At 45.6% G+C, this 18,162-nt stretch overlaps 1 protein-coding gene across 3 annotated transcripts in view; it reads right to left on the bottom strand.

The window, feature by feature from the left end:
• GALNT18 (polypeptide N-acetylgalactosaminyltransferase 18) overlaps window positions 1-18,162 on the bottom strand; it is a 340,031-nt gene that overhangs the window by 90,108 nt on the left and 231,761 nt on the right. For all 3 annotated transcript variants that reach the window (XM_082341541.1, XM_082341542.1, XM_082341540.1), the window contains 3 exons: window positions 6,292-6,475; window positions 4,470-4,667; window positions 14-128 (listed from right to left, as the gene is read on the bottom strand). In XM_082341541.1, the coding sequence (XP_082197667.1) occupies window positions 14-128; window positions 4,470-4,667; window positions 6,292-6,475 (497 nt within the window). The remainder of the gene's footprint in view (window positions 1-13; window positions 129-4,469; window positions 4,668-6,291; window positions 6,476-18,162) is intronic.

Raw genomic sequence — 18,162 nt, 5'->3', positions numbered from 1 at the left:
GAACCCTGCTCACCCTGATCCCCAGCTCGACGTTCTCGCCTCCGTAGACCTCCATGCCTTCATCCAGTAAGCCGATCTCCTGGAAGTACTGCCGGTCCACAATGAAGCAGCCAATGAGGGCAGGGCTCCTGCAGGGCATGGGGAGATGGCCAGTGGTCAGCAGAGGGGCTGTCTCATGGGGGCCGCCAGAGCAGTGCTGCCTTCCTGCCAGGAGGATCTGGTCCTCTCCCTTCGTTTGCTGCCAGAACTGGTGTGGGCCTTGCTCTCCGAGTGGCCCTCCTGGGTCCACCCTCACCAGCTATTCCAGGGAGGTTGTTTCATCAGGGCAGTGGGAGACAGCTTGTGTCCTGGGACCAGCCATCACTTCTGGTGGTGCTTGCATGTATGTTAGCCCAGAGAAGTAGTGCTCAGCCTACCAGTCTAGACTGCATGACTGTATCTCGGGCTGCCCTGACCCCTGCACTCTGGACTGCATAGCCAGCTTTCGTTTCTACCCGGGCACCCACACCAACTTTCCCACCCTTCACCTTGGTCCCTTTAGAGAGATGAGTTGGGGCTTTGGATAGCATGGTAAATCATTTGGATTTTATCTGTAGGTAAATGAGTGTCAAAGAAGAATTTTAAGCAGACAGTGGTATAAGCAGATCTGTGTTTGGAAAAAGAATACTCAGGCAGCTGTGGGGTGATTGATGGGAGGAGATTGGGTAGAAATCGAGGAATCCAGTTGGGAAGCTTGTTGCTATATCCAGATGGGCAATGATGAAGACCTGGACCAGAGTACCAGGACCGGAGACAGAGATTATTTAAAGACATATTTTGAGGTAAAAGCAGCAGAACTTTGAAACAGATGAACTATGAAGACGAGAGAGGGGGAGGAATCTGGATGCCAGCTGGCGTTCTGCTTCGGTGATGGTGGAGCGGGGACCACCCATCAATAGGGGGGATAGAGAAGAAGCTGGTTTCAGAAGGAAGAGGGAGTCCATGCTGGGAAAACTGATCTTAAAGTGACTGTGGGTCAATAGGGGGAGATATCTAACAGGCAGGGCCTAGCTAGCTGGTCTGGGTTGGAATTCAGCAGGGGTCTTAGGCTGGAGCAACACGTCAACAGCTTGTGGGTCCAGAAGTGCAAGGCCTTTCCTTAGCGAGTGTGAGCGCGGGACTCATGGCTGTGTACAGACACCCGATGCAGAACGCCACGAGGAGAGATTCACATTAGGTGAATCAGCACGAGCGCATGTGGGCTGCTTCTCTGCTGAGAGCATCATCTTACACAAATTACTCTGAATTGTCCCACTGCACGCTGCTATCGCTTCTAGCCCCTGCGTAGCATTTTATCAGCTGGTGGCTGAGGAATTGGAGGGGAAGAGAAAGAAAGGGAGAAATGAAGAATCCTGAGTGTTGAGAAAACTGTCACTCAAATGCAAATGGACCCATCTTTGAAATTGGAATCTCATCAAGGTGGAGAAACAGCTATTTTGCAGGCCGTTTCTTTGGAGAATGCTGATGCAGGAGGCTGCTTGGGCAGAGACTGGTGTCTTGGGGGTCCCTGCCCCTCCTGCTTTCAAATTACAGCCTTTTATTCTGAATGGCCTGAGCTTCCACAGACCGCAGGCATCCAGGACAGTCAATCCCCCTCAAGCCACCGCTCCTTTAGGCTGAGTTCCTACTCTGGTGGGGGGACGTGTGACCTGGCTTTAGAGGTGAGTGCTAGGGGAAAGGTTCCCCATTCTGCCTGTACATCTCTGAAAGAAGTTCCCTAGACTCTCTGAGCCTCTGATTCCAGATCTATGAAATAGAATCAACTATAACCTCACAAGGGTTAAATTAAATAATGTAAAGTACTTGAAAACCTCTGGGACATAATTGGTACTCAGAAGGTCATTTTAAAAGATGCACTTGCACACTGAAGAAGCCCAGAGAATCCCCCCTCTAAATGCATGGTGGTTTTAAAACATCAGCCCTGCAGAGTGGACTCTCAGCCTTTTCCTCGATGTTACTGAAATGTGTGTTTTTTGTTTTGTTTTGTTTTGTTTAACATCTTTATTGGAGTATAAGTGCTTTACCATGGTGTGTTAGTTTCTGCTTTATAACAAAGTGAATCAGTTATACATATACATATATCCCCATATCTCAAATGTTGAGCAGGGCAGGGCATTCCGGGATACAGAGTAGGGGGCCTTCCCTAAACGGTCAGACCCAGTCAGGGAAAGAACAGAATCTAAAACAGTACCTGAGAAGAGCACAGGCCCCTTCAGTCTTCATACTTATTAACTGGTTAGGGTATTAAGTGGACCTACTCAGCCTGAAAGTATTTCTGATTTATATCTTGCCTCATTCCCAGAATCGTTAGAAATAGCTTACAAGAGAATGTAAAATACATTGAAAAAAATAGATAAATGTCTGAAAAGACTAAAATTCCACCAAAAATTAGAGGCTGGTTAGAATGCATGTGTCTTCTTTCATGATTCTTAAGGTAGACCCACAAAGTTGATCCTGAGTTTCCTGGGGGCCAAGGTGAAAATGAACACACATGGTCTTAGAAGTAAGATTTAAAGTTCCCATGTAGAAATGTCATACTAATTCCTCAGGAATAGCAAGCCTTTCAGTTTGAAAGAAATGTCTCATGTCAGTCTTCTTAAAGGGGTCACTTTGGGATGTAGTGGACAACAATCTTAAAGCCACCCCTTTAGAACGCAACAGAAGATATCTCTGGGCTCTTTTTATAGCTTACATCATGTGGGGGTAAAGCACTAAAGCACAGCTCCAAGGTGGGCAAGATACACTTGTATAACCCAAGCTTTCTGTGGGGCTGTCTTCATCCAGGTATAAACCAAGAACGTTCTTTCAAAATCTTCCATTAATATAATTTCTCTCGGTTAGGATTTTGATAAAAATTAGGTGATGGAATATTTGAGGCTGAGATGATATTCTCTGTCAAGGACCTAGAATGTGGGTTTACTGATTAAGTCCAGGCTGATACATTTAGCGATGCCCAGAACAGAAGCAGCTAATACCAGTGCAGTCTTCTGCAAGACCGCTCATTGTGTCATGGCATATTTCCCTCCAATAGCAGTCAACAGACCTGGGGGTAGAATTCAGCCACACCAGTTCCGAGCTCAACAGTGGGCGCCTAGGAGGATGACCCTAGGTACGGAATCTAGCTGATCTGGGTTTGGATCCTGGCTGCACTTACTGGAGCCTTTGGCAGGGGCATTCCCCTTTGTCAGTCTTGCTTTCCTCATCTTGTAAAACGGGAATGACACAGTGAGCTGTCATCGGGTTATGAGGAAGAGCAGATGAGATCATGTGTGTAAAAGGCCCTTGTACACAGCGACCTCCCAGCAAATATTTAACAACATAAGTGTGGCAGAGGCCTAACAGACAGGTGACAGAGACAACCGCAGGAAAGCTAGGTGGGGTTCTCTTCCATCCTGTTGTAAACATGAATACAGTTTTTTTCTTCTGGCAAGGAAAAATGCCATCTTAGATAGTAATCTCTCACTTTCAATTAAATTTTTCATAATCTTTCTCCCTCACGTAATACAAAGCAACAACAGTTTCTAATCTCCTCTTTCATTCCAGGAACTGTCCCCTAGGCCACTTTCTGATGCCATCTGTGTGTTTAACGGTCAGGACTTTGCAGGGTGCATAAAGGCACCTGATCTGTGATTAACCAGATAGAAATAAGGGCTGGCGGGGATGGCTGTTTCAGGAGTCCTGACCCATAAAATAGAGGCCACATAGAGGAGTCACTTGGGTGTCTCTGAAGGCAGCAGCAAAGGCAGAAAGAGTGTGGGATCTTTGAATGGCAGTTTGAAGCCACTTTTGTCTGAGTCCTACAGGATAAGCTCAAACATCAGCCAGAGGCGTGCACGGTGCCGTGGCGTCTGGTCTTGCCTCTCTGACCCTCGGGCCTCATTGCCTGGGGCTCCCCCCTCACTGTCCTCCTTCCTTCCGGTCCCTTTGAACTTCCTCTGTGTCCATGAACTCACTCTTCTCCTTTGAATATGAGTGTCCCTGCCCCAACCTCGCAATCTCCTACTTGCCCTTAAAAAAAAACAAGTGCGAATGCTACACGCTCCGAAAAGAATTCTCCCCAATTTCCATGCACTTTCCACCAGCATGGGGAATAATTTGTTATTCCACTTATTTTATTCCAATTATTTTCTCTGCTTTCACTAGACTCCAGGCTTTTGGGGGCAGGAATCGAGTCTTGATCACTCTGTATCCCCAGCACAGCAGTTGGCGCCCAGCAAGTGTCCCAGAGCGATGTGCTGAAATGAGTAACCCTGAGGCTCTGAATAGATTCTGGGTGCCACAGCTCTTTTCAAAGGGATCCTCAAAGGCTGTAAACTATGACTGAAGGTCACTTGTCGATGCAGCTGGAGTTTGGGAAACAAGGGTCAGGCTGGGAGGGGAGCCCTTGCCTGGAAGACAAGACAGAGAGACCCCAGGTAAGAATGCTTTACCTGATCGGGGCCGTGGAGTTCTCCAGTTTCCACCAGGCCTTAGGGGGGTTTAGGTAGCGGCACCACAGCTCCCAGTCAAAGCCCTGAGCAGCCAGCGGGTACTCTTCTATCTCAAAGTTGTCGTATTTGATGTTGTCAAAGGATGGCGAGATGATCCGTTTCCGGTTCTCCTTAATGCGGGTGAGCACGGGTTCAGCCCTGGGCAGGGGGGAGGGAGAGAGGGGAGACGGGCACCTTCTAAAGCTCCTTCCCCCACAGAAGGAGGAAGGAACTCCTGGCCGTCTCCTCCAGGGGAGAGCTGCTCTGCCTCCTGGGAAAGAGTTCCTGTGCGGTCTCCCACCCCCATACTTCCGGGCTAGCAAGAAGCCTGACCCCTCCTTCAGCATGTCCCAGGCTGAGCTGACAGATTCTTAGTGCCTCAGATCCTGGTGTCTGCTTGATTTCCTTTTTTCCATTAGAAAAAAAAAGAAATCAAGACTTAAGAAAGAAGAAAGGAACAGATCTGAGGTTCCATGGGAAGCTTTCAACTTGGGCTTTGATTTTGCTAAAAGGCAGCGCATCAACCAGGAGGAAAAGGCAGGTGAGGGTGGCAGAGACACGGAGTTGAGAACAAACCCACTCCACCCGTCGTGTGACGCTGCTTCGGTCCTTCCAGACAAGACATCCGCACCCCACGTGTCCCCACTGCCCAAGGAGAGGTGGGGGGGGTCTGGCTTCCACGGAGCCCGGAACCCCTGTGGGCACCCGGCGAGTAAAATGTTTGCAGACGGGAATGATAAGCTTCTCATTAAAAATGCATTTGTTGCACGATTGTTTATTCAAATCAGCTTGAAATAGCAAGCGCCCCTCTCCTCTTCTGGCCATAAATCCAGTGAAAATGCTTTTTAAATAGTCACAAATGGCAAGCAGTGACTTCACCTATAAAAAATGGCTGCATTACAGCCTTAATTCGGGCCTGCTGTGTAAAAGTATGCCTCCACCCGGTCCTGCTGTGTGCGTGCCCGCTGCCCCTTCCTGCTAAAAGGCCCACCTCACCCCACTCCAGGGAGGCAGAGGGTGGCACCTGGAGTCTAGGGGGGGACAGCAGACCCCAGTGCCATCATGCATAGTGGTCAGGGTGGTACACTCGGCCATCCCCAGCACCTGGGCCCCCTAGGCCCGGGCTCTCTGCAGAGCCACACACAGTGGGTCATAGAACGTCCTCCAGCCTGCAGGGATGCTGGCGTCAGGTGCCCTGTCCCTGCTTGGCTGAAGCCACTGAGGCCTTGCCCCACCCAGCACCTGAGCAGCCCTGGACAGAGAAAGAAAGATTTTCTAGACCTAGTTTTACGAGTAGAAAGAATCTGGGGTTCTGTGCTACCTCTGGCCTGGCATCTGGGGGAACCCAGAGCACCTGTTACAACATCAAGTCACCTTGGCTCCCTTTGCCCCCTCGGTCCTGTTCCTGTCTTTGGGGTTGGGCTTCTGCCTTGTGTCTGGTCCAGCTCTCCATTTCCCGGGGGTCGCAGCCTGGTCCTTAGCTGGGCTGGAACTCTCACTTTGCCCTTAGCATTTACCCCTCTCTCCCATCACGTCTCCTAGAGGACCACACCAGCCTGAGTCACACCTGATGCCACCAACACTTGAGACACTGTGTGTAGACCTGTTGATCCCTGACCCTCCCCTACCTTGAAGGGCCAGCCCTGTGGCCTGGTCACCCATATGCCCAGATCTCTCCTTTCCTCCATCATGACTGAGATCTCAGCAGGCTTTGCACCCATTTGAGCCAAAGTCCCGGGAACACATTGGGACTCATCCTCCTCAGCTCCCGATGGGCACTTACCAGCCCACGTTGAACTCCACGTGGGCATCAAAGAGTGCCACTACGGGGGCAGTGGCGGCCCTCCAACCACTGACCCTGGAGCGGATAAGGCCTTCCTGCTTGCTGTGCCGCACGACCTTGATGAAGCCTGGCTTCTGGCCGTTCACCTTGTCCACGTACTCTGACAGCTTCTCCTTCAGCTCCTCTGTGAGGGAGAAAATGCACCGTTAGCACACTGAGGGCAGGGGCAATCAACACATTCACACTTTCAGGGTGAGCTGACCCCCAAGGAGAGGCAAGAGGAGCCAGGCCCCTCCGCAGGTCTTCCTTGGCATTTCCCAGCTCAGCTTTGAAGGGAAAAATAGAGGCAAAGTCCCTGAACCAAGATGACGGAGTAGAAGGACATGCTCTCACTCCCTCTTGTGAGAACACCAGAATCACAACTAGCTGCTGGACAATCATCGACAGGAAGACACTGGAACTCACCAGAAAAGATACCCCACATCCAAAGACAAAGGAGAAGCCACAATGAGATGGTAGGAGGGGTGCAATCACAGTAAAATCAAATCCCATAATGGCTGGGTGGGTGACTCACAGACTGGAGAACACTAATACCACAGAAGTCCACCCACTGGAGTGAAGGTTCTGAGCCCCATGTCAGGCTTCCCAACCTGGGGGGTCCGGCAACAGGAGGAGGAATTCCTAGAGAATCAGACTCTGAAGGCTAGTGCGATTTGATTGCAGGACTTCGACAGGACTGGGGGAAACACAGACTCCACTCTTGGAGGGCACACACAAAGTAGTGTGCGCATCGGGACCCAGGGGAAGGAGCAGTGACCCATAAGAGACCAAACCAGACCTACCTGCTAGTGTTAGAGGGCCTCCTGCAGAGGCAGGGGGTGGCTGTGGCTCACCGTGGGGACAAGGACACTGGCAGCAGAAGTTCTGGGAAGTACTCCTTGGCGTGAGCCCTCCCAGAGTCGGCCATGAGCCCCACCAAAGAGCCCAGGTAGGCTCCAGTGTTGGGTTGCCTCAGGCCAAACAACCAGAAGGGAGGGAACCCAGCCCCACCCATCAGCAGTCAAGCGGATTAAAGTTTTACTGAGCTCTGCCCACCAGAGCAACAGCCAGCTCTACCCACCACCAGTTCCTCCCATCAGGAAACTTGTACAAGCCTCTTAGATAGCCTCATCCACCAGAGGGCACACAGCAGAAGCAACAAGAACTACAATCCTGCTGCCTGTGGAACAAAAACCACATTCACAGGAACACAGATGATACGAAAAGGCAGAGGGCTATGTACCAGATGAAGGAACAAGATAAAACCCCAGAAAAACAACTAAAGGAAGTGGAGATAGCAATCTTCCAGAAAAAGAATTCAGAATAATGATAGTGAAGATGATCCAGGACCTCGGAAAAAGAATGGAGGCAAAGATCGAGAAGATGCAAGAAATGTTTAACAAAGACCTAGAAGAATTAAAGAACAAACAAACAGAGATGAACAATACAATAACTGAAATGAAAACTACACTAGAAGGAATCAATAGCAGAAAAACTGAGGCAGAAGAATGGATAAGTGACCTGGAAGACAGAATGCTGGAATTCACTGCTGCAGAACAGAATAAAGAGAAAAGAATGAAAAGAAATGAAGACAGCCTAAGAGACCTCTGGGACAACATTAAACGCAACAACATTCGCATTATATGGGTCCCAGAAGGAGAAGAGAGAGAGAAAGCACCCGAGAAAATATTTGAAGAGATTATAGTCGAAAACTTCCCTAACATGGGAAAGGAAATAGCCAACCAAGTCCAGGAAGCGCAGTGAGTCCCATACAGGATAAACCCAAGGAGAAACATGCCTAGACACACAGTAATCAAATTGGCAAAAATTAAAGACAAAGAAAAATTATTGAAAGCAGCAAGGGAAAGACAACAAATAACATACAAGGGAACTCCCATAAGGTTAACAGCTGATTTCTCAGCAGAAACTCTACAAGCCAGAAGGGAGTGGCATGATATACTTAAAGTGATGAAAAGGAAGAAACTACAGCCAAGATTACTCTACCCGGCAAGGATCTCATTCAGATTCGATGGAGTAATCAAAAGCTTTACAGACAAGCAAAAGCTAAGAGAATTCAGCACCACCAAACCAGCTCTACAACAAATGCTAAAGGAATTTCTCTAAGTGGGAAACACAAGAGAAGAAAAGGACCTACAAAAACAAACCCAAAACAATTAAGAAAATTGTCATAGGAACATACCTAGCAATAATTACCTTAAATGTGAATGGATTAAATGCTCAAACCAAAAGACACAGGCTTGTTGAATGGATACAAAAACAAGACCCATCTATATGCTGTCTACAAGAGACCCACTTCAGACCTAGGGACACATGCAGACTGAAAGCGAGGGGATGGAAAAAGATATTCCATGCAAATGGAAATCAAAAGAAAGCTGGAGTAGCAATACTCATATGAGATAAAATAGACTTTAAAATAAAGAATGTTACAAGAGACAAGGAAGGACACTACATGATGATCAAGGGATCAATCCAAGAAGAAGATAGAACAATTATAAATATATATGCACCCAACATAGGAGCACCTCAATACATAAGGCAACTGCTAACAGCTATAAAAGAGGAAATCGACAGTAACACAATAATAGTGGGGGACTTTAACTCCTCACTTACACCAATGGACAGATCATCCAAAATGAAAATAAATAAGGAAACAGAAGCTTTAAATGACACAATAGATCAGATATTTTAAATTGATATTTATAGGACATTCCATCCAAAAACATCAGATTACACTTTCTTCTCAAGTGCGCACAGAACATTCTCCAGGATAGATCACATCTTGGGACACAAATCAAGCCTCAGTAAATTTAAGAAAATTGAAATCATATCAAGCATCTTTTCTGACCACAATGCTATGAGATTAGAAATCAATTACAGGGAAAAGAACGTAAAAAAACACGAACACATGGAAACTAAACAATATGTTACTAAATAACCAAGAGATCACTGAAGAAATCAAAGAGGAAATCAAAAAATACCTAGAGACAAATGACAATGAAAACACGATGATCCAAAACCTATGGGATGCAGCAAAAGCAGTTCTAAGAGGGAAGTTTATAGCTATGCAAGCCTACGTCAAGAAACAAGAAAAATCTCAAATAAACAATCTAACCTTACACCTAAAGGAACTACAGAAAGAACAAACAAAACCCAAAGTTAGCAGAAGGAAAGAAATCATAAAGACCAGAGCGGAAATAAATGAAATAGAAACAAAGAAAACAATAGCAAAGATCAATAAAACTAAAAGCTTGTTCTTTGAGAAGATAAACAAAATTGATAAACCATTAGCCAGACTCATCAAGAAAAAGAGGGAGAGGACTCAAATCAATAAAAGTAGAAAGGAAAAAGGAGAAGTTACAACAGACACTGCAGAAATACAAAGCATCCTAAGAGACTACTACAAGCAACTCTATGCCAATAAAATGGACAACCTGGAAGAAATGGACAAATTCTTAGAAAAGCACAACCTTCCGAGACTGAACCATGAAGAAATAGAAAATATAAACAGACCCATCACAAGCACTGAAATTGAAACTGTGTTAAAAAATCTTCCAACAAACAAAAGTCCAGGACCAGATGGCTTCACAGGTGAATTCTATCAAACATTTAGAGAAGAGCTAACACCCATCCTTCTCAAACTCTTCCAAAAAACTGCAGAGGAAGGAACACTCCCAAACTCATTCTATGAGGCCACCATCACCCTGATACCAAAACCAGACAAAGATACTACCAAAAAGAAAATTACAGACCAATATCACTGATGAATATAGATGCAAAAATCCTCAACAAAATACTGGCAAACAGAATCCAACAACACATTAAAAGGATCATACACCACAATCAAGTGGGATTTATCCCAGGGTTGCAAGGATTCTTCAATATACACAAATCAATCAATGTGATACACCATATTAACAAATTGAAGAATAAAAACCATATGATCATCTCAATAGATGCAGAAAAAGCTTTTGACAAAATTCAACACCCATTTATGATAAAAACTCTCCAGAAAGTGGGCATAGAGGGAAACTACCTCAACATAATAAAGGCCATATACGACAAACCCACAGCAAACATCATTCTCAATGGTGAAAAACTGAAAGCATTTCCTCTAAGACCAGGAACAAGACAAGGATGTCCACTCTCGCCACTATTATTCAACATAGTTTTGGAAGTCCTAGCCATGGCAATCAGAGAAGAAAAAGAAATAAAAGGAATACAAATTGGAAAAGAAGAAGTAAAACTGTCACTGTTTGCAGATGACATGATACTATACATAGAGAATCCTAAAGATGCCACCAGAAAACTCCTAGAGCTAATCAATGAATTTGGTGAAGTTGCAGGATACAAAAGTAATGTACAGAAATCTCTTGCATTCCTATACACTAATGATGAAAAATCTGAAAGAGAAATTAAGGAAACACTCCCATTTACCATTGCAACAAAAAGAATAAAACACCTAGGAATAAATCTACCTAGGGAGAAAGAAGACCTGTATGCAGAAAACTATAAGACACTGATGAAAGAAATTAAAGATGATACCAACAGATGGAGATATATACCATGTTCTTGGATTGGAAGAATCAATATTGTGAGAATGACTATACTACCCAAAGCAATCTACAGATTCAATGCAATCCCTATCACATTACCAATGGCATTTTTTACAGAACTAGAACAAAAAATCTTAAAATTTCCATGGAGACACCAAAGACCCTAATAGCCAAAGCAGTCTTGAGGGGAAAAATCAGAGCTGGAGGAATCAGACTCCCTGACTTCAGACTATACTACACAGCTACAGTCATCAAGACAATATGGTACTGGCACAAAAACAGAAAGATAGATCAATGGAACAAGATAGAAAGCCCAGAGATAAACCCACACACCTATGGTCAACTAATCTATGACAAAGGAGGCAAGGATATACAATGTAAAAAGACAGTCTCTTCAATAAGTGGTGCTGGGAAAACTGGACAGCTACATGTAAAGGAATGAAATTAGAACACTCCCTGACACCATACACAAAAATAAACTCAAAATGGATTAGAGACCTAAATGTAAGACCGGACACTATAAAACTCTTAGAGGAAAACAGAGGAAGAACACTCTTTGCCATAAATCACAGCAAGATCTTTTTTGATCCACCTCCTAGAGAAATGGAAATAAAAACAAAAATAAACAAATGGGACCTCATGAAACTTTAAAGCTTTTGCACAGCAAAGGAAACCATAAACAAGACGAAAAGACAGCCCTCAGAATGGGAGAAAATATTTGCAAACAAATCAATGGACAAAGGATTAATCTCCAAAATATATAAACAGCTCATGCAGCTCAATATTAAAAAAGCAAACAACCCAATCCAAAAATGGGCAGAAGCCCTAAATAGACATTTCTCCAAAGAAGACATACAGATGGCCAAGAAGCACATGAAAAGCTGCTCAACATCACTAATTATTAGAGAAATGCAAATCAAAACTACAATGAGGTATCACCTCACACCAGTTAGAATGGGCATCATCAGAAAATCTACAAACAACAAATGCTGGAGAGGGTGTGGAGCAAAGGGAACCCTCTTGCACTGCTGGTGGGAATGTAAATGGATACAGGCACTATGGAGAACAGTATGGAGGTTCCTTAAAAAACTAAAAATAGAATTACCATATGAACTAGCAATCCCACTACTGGGCATATACCCAGAGAAAACCATAATTCAAAAAGACACATGCACCCCAATGTTCATTGCAGCACTATTTACAATAGCCAGGTCACGGAAGCAACCTAAATGCCCATCGACAGACAAATGGATAAAGAAGATGTGGTACATACATATAATGGAATATTACTCAGCCATAAAAAGGAATGAAAGTGGGTCATTTGTTAAGACGTGGATATGGATCTAGAGACTGTCATACAGAGTGAAGTAAGTCAGAAGGAGAAAAACAAATACCGTATATTAACGCATATATGTGGAGCCTAGAAAAATGGTACAGATGAATCGGTTTGCAGGGCAGAAATTGAGACACAGATGTAGAGAACAAACATATGGACACCAAGGGGGGAAAGCCGTGGGGGGGTGGGGGTGGGGGTGGGATGAATTGGGAGATTGGGATTGACATGTATACACTGTTGTGTATAAAACTGATGACTAATAAGAACCTGCTGTATAAAAAAATAAATAAAATTCAAAAATTCAAAAAAAACAAAAAAAAATAATAGCTGAGAAATTTCTAGATGTAAAAAGAAAAAAATAGAGGCAAAAACAGTATTTATTGAACCCAGCAACACAAAGAGGGTCACGTGCCTCACACACATGGTGCATTTAATCTTCACAACAAGCCCCTGGGAAAATGCAGCTCAGAAGGGTTGATCAATTTGCCCAATGCCATGCAGCTTGTGAGTGGGAGTTCAGTTCAAGCCAGTTCTAATGACCTCAAAAGCCCCATTCTTCTCATCTGTTCAGGGACTTCCTTCTTCCTCAGTGCTCTCCACCAGTCCTTCCCTAATCCCGAGAAAGCTCCATTTGCAAAGACCATAGCCCGGGACCCACTCCTCGCCTGGACCTCCACCTTTCCAGGAAGTGGATGACCAAGAGCTGTGTCTATGAAAGTGGCTGGCATTGGTTTGTTGCTGGCTGTCTCTGGGCCTGGCTAAGCATCTGATTCCCCTGCCTCTTCATAACTGTATATGGGGCCTGCAGCAGCGGAACAGGGCCTGAGCCGCCACATTCACTGTGTTTTCCTTAGCAGCTCAGGCAACACCCTATGCGCCCCCCTTCTCCCCAGATGATGGCCTGAGTGGGCCACATTCACCCACCTCCAACCACAGCACATCCCCAGGACTTAATTTCCAATCGCCCCTCCTCCCATCTTCCCAGCCTGCCCACTCCCAGGCCCTGGGACAGACCCACCTGGGCTGAGCCCTGCATGTCCCTTGGTGCCCAGTCTGGGGCCTTGCCAGACAGGCAGACCACTAGGAGTGAGAAAAGGGCATGAGGCAGCTGGCACAGTTCCTGGCACATGGTAGGTGCACTTCATGGCAGAAGCACAGTGTAGTAGAAAGAGGACAGCTTTCGGAGTCAACAACACTGCATTTTGGACTTCCCTGGTGGTGCAGTGGTTAAGAATCTGCCTGCCAACACAGGGGACATGGGTGCGAACCCTGGTCCGGGAAGATCCCACATGCCGCAGAGCAACTAAGCCCGTGCGCCACAACACCTGAGTCTGCTCTCTAGAGCCCGCAAGCCACAACTACAGAGCCCACATGCCACAACTACTGAAGTCCGTGTGCCTAGAGCCCGTGCTCTGCAACAAGAGAAGCCACCGCAATGAGAAGCCCGCGCACCACAATGAAGAATAGCCCGCGATTGCCGCAACTAGAGAAAGCCCACGTGCAGCAATGAAGACCCAACGCAGCCAGAAATAAATAAATAAATAAATTTATATATTAAAAAAAAAACACGGCAAACACTGCATTTTAATTCTGCTTTCCGTGTATTATCATTGTGACCTGTTACTAAACCAGTTCTTGATGTCCATGGGGATGTTCAGATGGAGTGCATGTATTTTGCACATGGGAAGGACACGAACTGGCGGGGATCGGAGGGTGGACTGTTATGGATTGAATTGTTTCCCCACAAAGGATATGCTGAAGTCTAATAACCCCCAGACCTCAGAATACAACCTTATTTGGAAATAGAATCTCTACAGATTTAACGAAGTTAAGATAGGTCATTAGGTCCTAATCTAATATGATTGGTGTTCTTATAAAAGGGGGAGATTTGGACACAGAGACAGACATACACAGAAGGAAGACAGTGTGGAGAGACACAAAGAGGAGATGGCCATCTAGCAGCCAAGCCACATCTGAGGGTACCAGTAGCTGGGAGGAGGCCTGGAACAGATCCCGCCCTACCACCTGTAGAGGGAGCACCTTGATTTTGGACTTCTAGCCTCCAGGACTGTGAGGTAATCAATTTATGTTAAGTCACCCAGTCTGTGGTACTTTGTACTTTGCAGCCCTAGGAAACTAATATGGTTGTTTTGAGGATTAAATGGGACTGACATGTGTGAAAAGTGCATAGCACTTTCTCTCCTTTTCGTAGTTTCCACCATACTGGGAGTTGTAAGAGATGGGGGAGCTGACTGTTCCTAGAAATTGGGGGATCCATCTCTGGCTGACAAAGCCCTCTTCATATGCTCTGGTCCAGGACCACCTCTTCCTGCTCTGCCCTGCCCCTAGGTCCAAAGTGTGCAAGAAGCAAGGCCACAGGGGCCAGGAGATACAAATGTGTGCAGTGGCCTCACGCCCAGGGAAGGCAATGGAGCATGGAGCCGGAGTTGGTGTGCCTTCCTACAGATAGTGATTTCAAGTCTTTTACCACATGATGCTGGCCAAACAAATAACTCTGGATGGGTGGGTAAGCTGTGGTCCCTAGGCTGCTTTGTGCACCACTGCTTGAGTTAATCATCAAGGAGATGAGGAGACTGTGAATCCGAGGGAAACATGCTGAGAGGGAGGAAGGAAACTTTTGTGCTGGACAGCTACTACCTCACTCTGTGACCTTGGGCAAGTTCCTGTAAATCCCAAGACCTCAGAGTTAGACAGGATTTGAAAGTTCATTTTGAACCAGTTACCCATCTAAGGTTTGAATGCCCTCTGTGTATCCCGATGAGTGATCATCCAGCCCCTGCGATGACAGAGAACTCTATGCAATCTATTCCAGCTATTAGATGTTCGTTTTCTTTTTACCCTCCAAATGCCACAGTCCCTCAACCTTCCACTCATTGGTCCAAGACTTATTTGGGGGCCATAGAAGGCAGATCAAGTCCCTTTTCCACTTGGCAACGCTTTAGAGCTGAAGACCATCCTTAAGACCTTGCTGAGAATTTCTCTAGGTCAAATGTCTTCAGTTCCTCCTTGTATTTCCTCATATCTCGTGAGTCCAAGTTCTTTTATCGTGTTGCGCTTCTCTCTAAATATGTTAGTTTTTCTGTAACACTTTTAAATTATGAAGCTAGAAATTGGCCTGTTTTTTTTTTTTTTTTTGGAGTAAACTGAGCTATATAGAATAGAGGGAACTAATCACCTCCCTTAATCTAGAATCCATACACCCATCAATATCTTCATAGCTTAAGGTCACATTAACTCTGCCTACTTTTGACACAAACTGACCTTACTAGACACACACAATTAGCAGGTTCTTTTCGCATGGTGCTGCTAAGTCAGGCCTCCTCCATCCCATCTCTTCATGGATGCTTGTGTGTGTGCATGCGTGTACTCCTGTGCTCTGAGCCAAAACAGGATCTTTCATTTGCTCCCCTTAAATCCAATCTTTTTAAAGATTTACAATGTTTCTCTGAAGTAAAAATGTTTTTCCCCCTGATTCTGTTATCTGGTGTCTTTGTTATATAGCCCTTCAGCTTTCAGCTTCTGCAGAAGTGGTGAGCACATGCCTTTTGCTGTCATTCAATTCACCCTTTTAAATAGTGTGACCCTTGTCTGAAGCTGGGTTCAGTGAGGGCTGTCAGGCGTTCTCATCCAGCCTGGAGAAAATTCAGCTGACTTTTGGGTCACCAGCAACACACAGTGCATCTCACTCTAGCCAATAAGAAAACGACCTCATGCTCTCCTGTTGGCGCCCCTGACTGGGGAGGCCTGGGGAGGCCGCTGCCTCACAAATGGCAGGAGGTTGGCAGTACAGTGGTGTAGCTCAGCGTACCCCACGCTTACAAGGTCTTCGAGTGTGGTTGCCAGGAGGCCTCTTAAAATACTTACTGTTTCATCACTTCAAAGGTCCACTCTTCATATATCCTTTTTGAAATTTTAAGTAGAGCTCATAAAGCCTGATATTTGGGCTTTTGATGGTGGCCGTTAAGTGGCTGAGTGCACAGAACTTGGAATGAGAACTGGGCTAGTACCAAATGACCCCCCTCCCTGCCCGTGGGGAGGACACACCTGTTCCCTGGTCTCCTTCCCCATCCCCCAGGTGAGAATCACTGCCCATGGGGACCACAGTTACTGAGGTGTTGATGGGACAGGGCTGTGGGTAATTGCCACCAAATGATCTCCCATGAATCCCACCTCAATGAGTTCACATCCTGGGTGGCTGCTTTGCACACCAAATCTCAGCTGACCCTGGGACAACAGGATGCAGCTAGAGGGACCCTGTGCAAATTTCAGGCCTAGGCTTTAGAAGCCCTTGCAGCTTCTGCTTTCACTCTCTTGCTACCCTAAGTAAGGAAGCTGGAGCCAGCCTCCTAGAGGATGAGTGGTCCAGGGAGTTCCCAGTCATTTAGGCCACCCACTGAGGCCCTACACACATGAGTGAGGCCATGTTGGATACTTCAACCACCAGTAGATTGCAAACACATGAATGATCCTAGCTGACATCGTACAGCAGAGACAAGCTGCCTTATTGCAGAGGCAGCCAGTGAGCCAGTGAATGGTTGTTGTTTTAAGCCATGAATTTCTGGGGTGGTTTGCTATACACAAAGACTAACCAAACAGGATCTATTGTTCTGGAATGGTGCTGGGGTTAAAATAAGATTGTGAACTCCTGATGCGCAGGAAATGAAATCAGACGCAGAAGAGCCAGCTTAGAAGGTGGCAGCGAGAGATGAAAAGGCTTTGCTTCTCGTAGGAGCTGCCTGCCCCCTTGTACCTCTGAGCTCTGTTAATAGTGAACTAGAATAAAGTTTTCTGGTGGATCAGCCAGGAAAAAAAATTCTGTTCTCAGCCAGCTGCATCCCAAATATTAGCTACTGGTTAGAAGAGAGGATTCGCTTAGACTTAACCAAACAACTGCTATTAAAAAAAAAATTTTAAGGCCTGAAATACCCTGGATAACACTGGCTCAGTCTTTGCAAAGTTCATTTACTTAATTAGATTTTCGTGTTATCCTTTAACTTTTGCCAATTGCCAAAGCAAGAAAGAACTATATCAAAAGGACTTCTACATTTGCTGGAAAAACATTGTGTAAGATATTTCCTATTGTATAGTATATATATGATAAATACCTCTCAGAACTTAGCTCAAAAAAAACATATAAAGAACTTGTGGTTTTCTTTATACCTAAACACAAACACATAACCTGTCATATTTACCTTTTTGCCAAGGCTGCCAGGAAGCTCAGAGACCAATATCATGACTAACGACAGGGTTCTATCAGCATTTTTGCTTGTCTACTTTTGCTAAAGCTTTGATTTTCAAGCTCTAGTCTAAAAGCTGCATTGTCTTTTACCTTTTTTTCCCCCTTTGGTAGCTACATTAAACTGTTTTTTGAAATATCTATAACTTTTAATAAAGTGTCTTGGTAAGAGCAGGACAAGAGTATAATTGTGGAAAGAAGGGGAAGGCTGTATTTCATGTTTGTTTTAATGTGCTGGGGAAAGTGGAGGTAGGGGGTCCGCCCTCTGTGACTTTGTCAGATTCAGAATCAATAGCAGAGCTGTAACTAGCCAATGTTGACAGAGAAATACAATTTGCACCCTGCATGGGGGCAGGTGTCATCCTGCTTTTGTTGCCCCTCGAGTCCTCTCCTGCTGCCCACAAATCCCTGCTCTGCTGACATCTGAATGACCTCTGTAAATCAGGGCTCCCGGAAGCCAGGCTGATGAAACACCATTCTTCTCTTAGGAGGTCACAGGCCACTCCCCACCATCGCCAGGTGGTGCCTCCCCTCAGAGCCAGCTAAGTGCAGGCTGCTATTCTCCCCCTTCAGACTTAGACGCCAAGTAAAAATGCAAAATTCACCAGCCTTGTCAAACAGAGCCCTTTCTTCCCTCCCTATATGTGCCCATTGTACCCCTCCCA

Source organism: Balaenoptera borealis (genome assembly GCF_965194805.1).
Source record: "Balaenoptera borealis genome assembly, chromosome: 11".
NCBI lineage: Eukaryota > Metazoa > Chordata > Mammalia > Artiodactyla > Balaenopteridae > Balaenoptera > Balaenoptera borealis.
The sequence above is the reverse complement of the archived record's forward strand: the minus strand, read 5'-3'. Positions and strand labels throughout refer to the sequence as shown.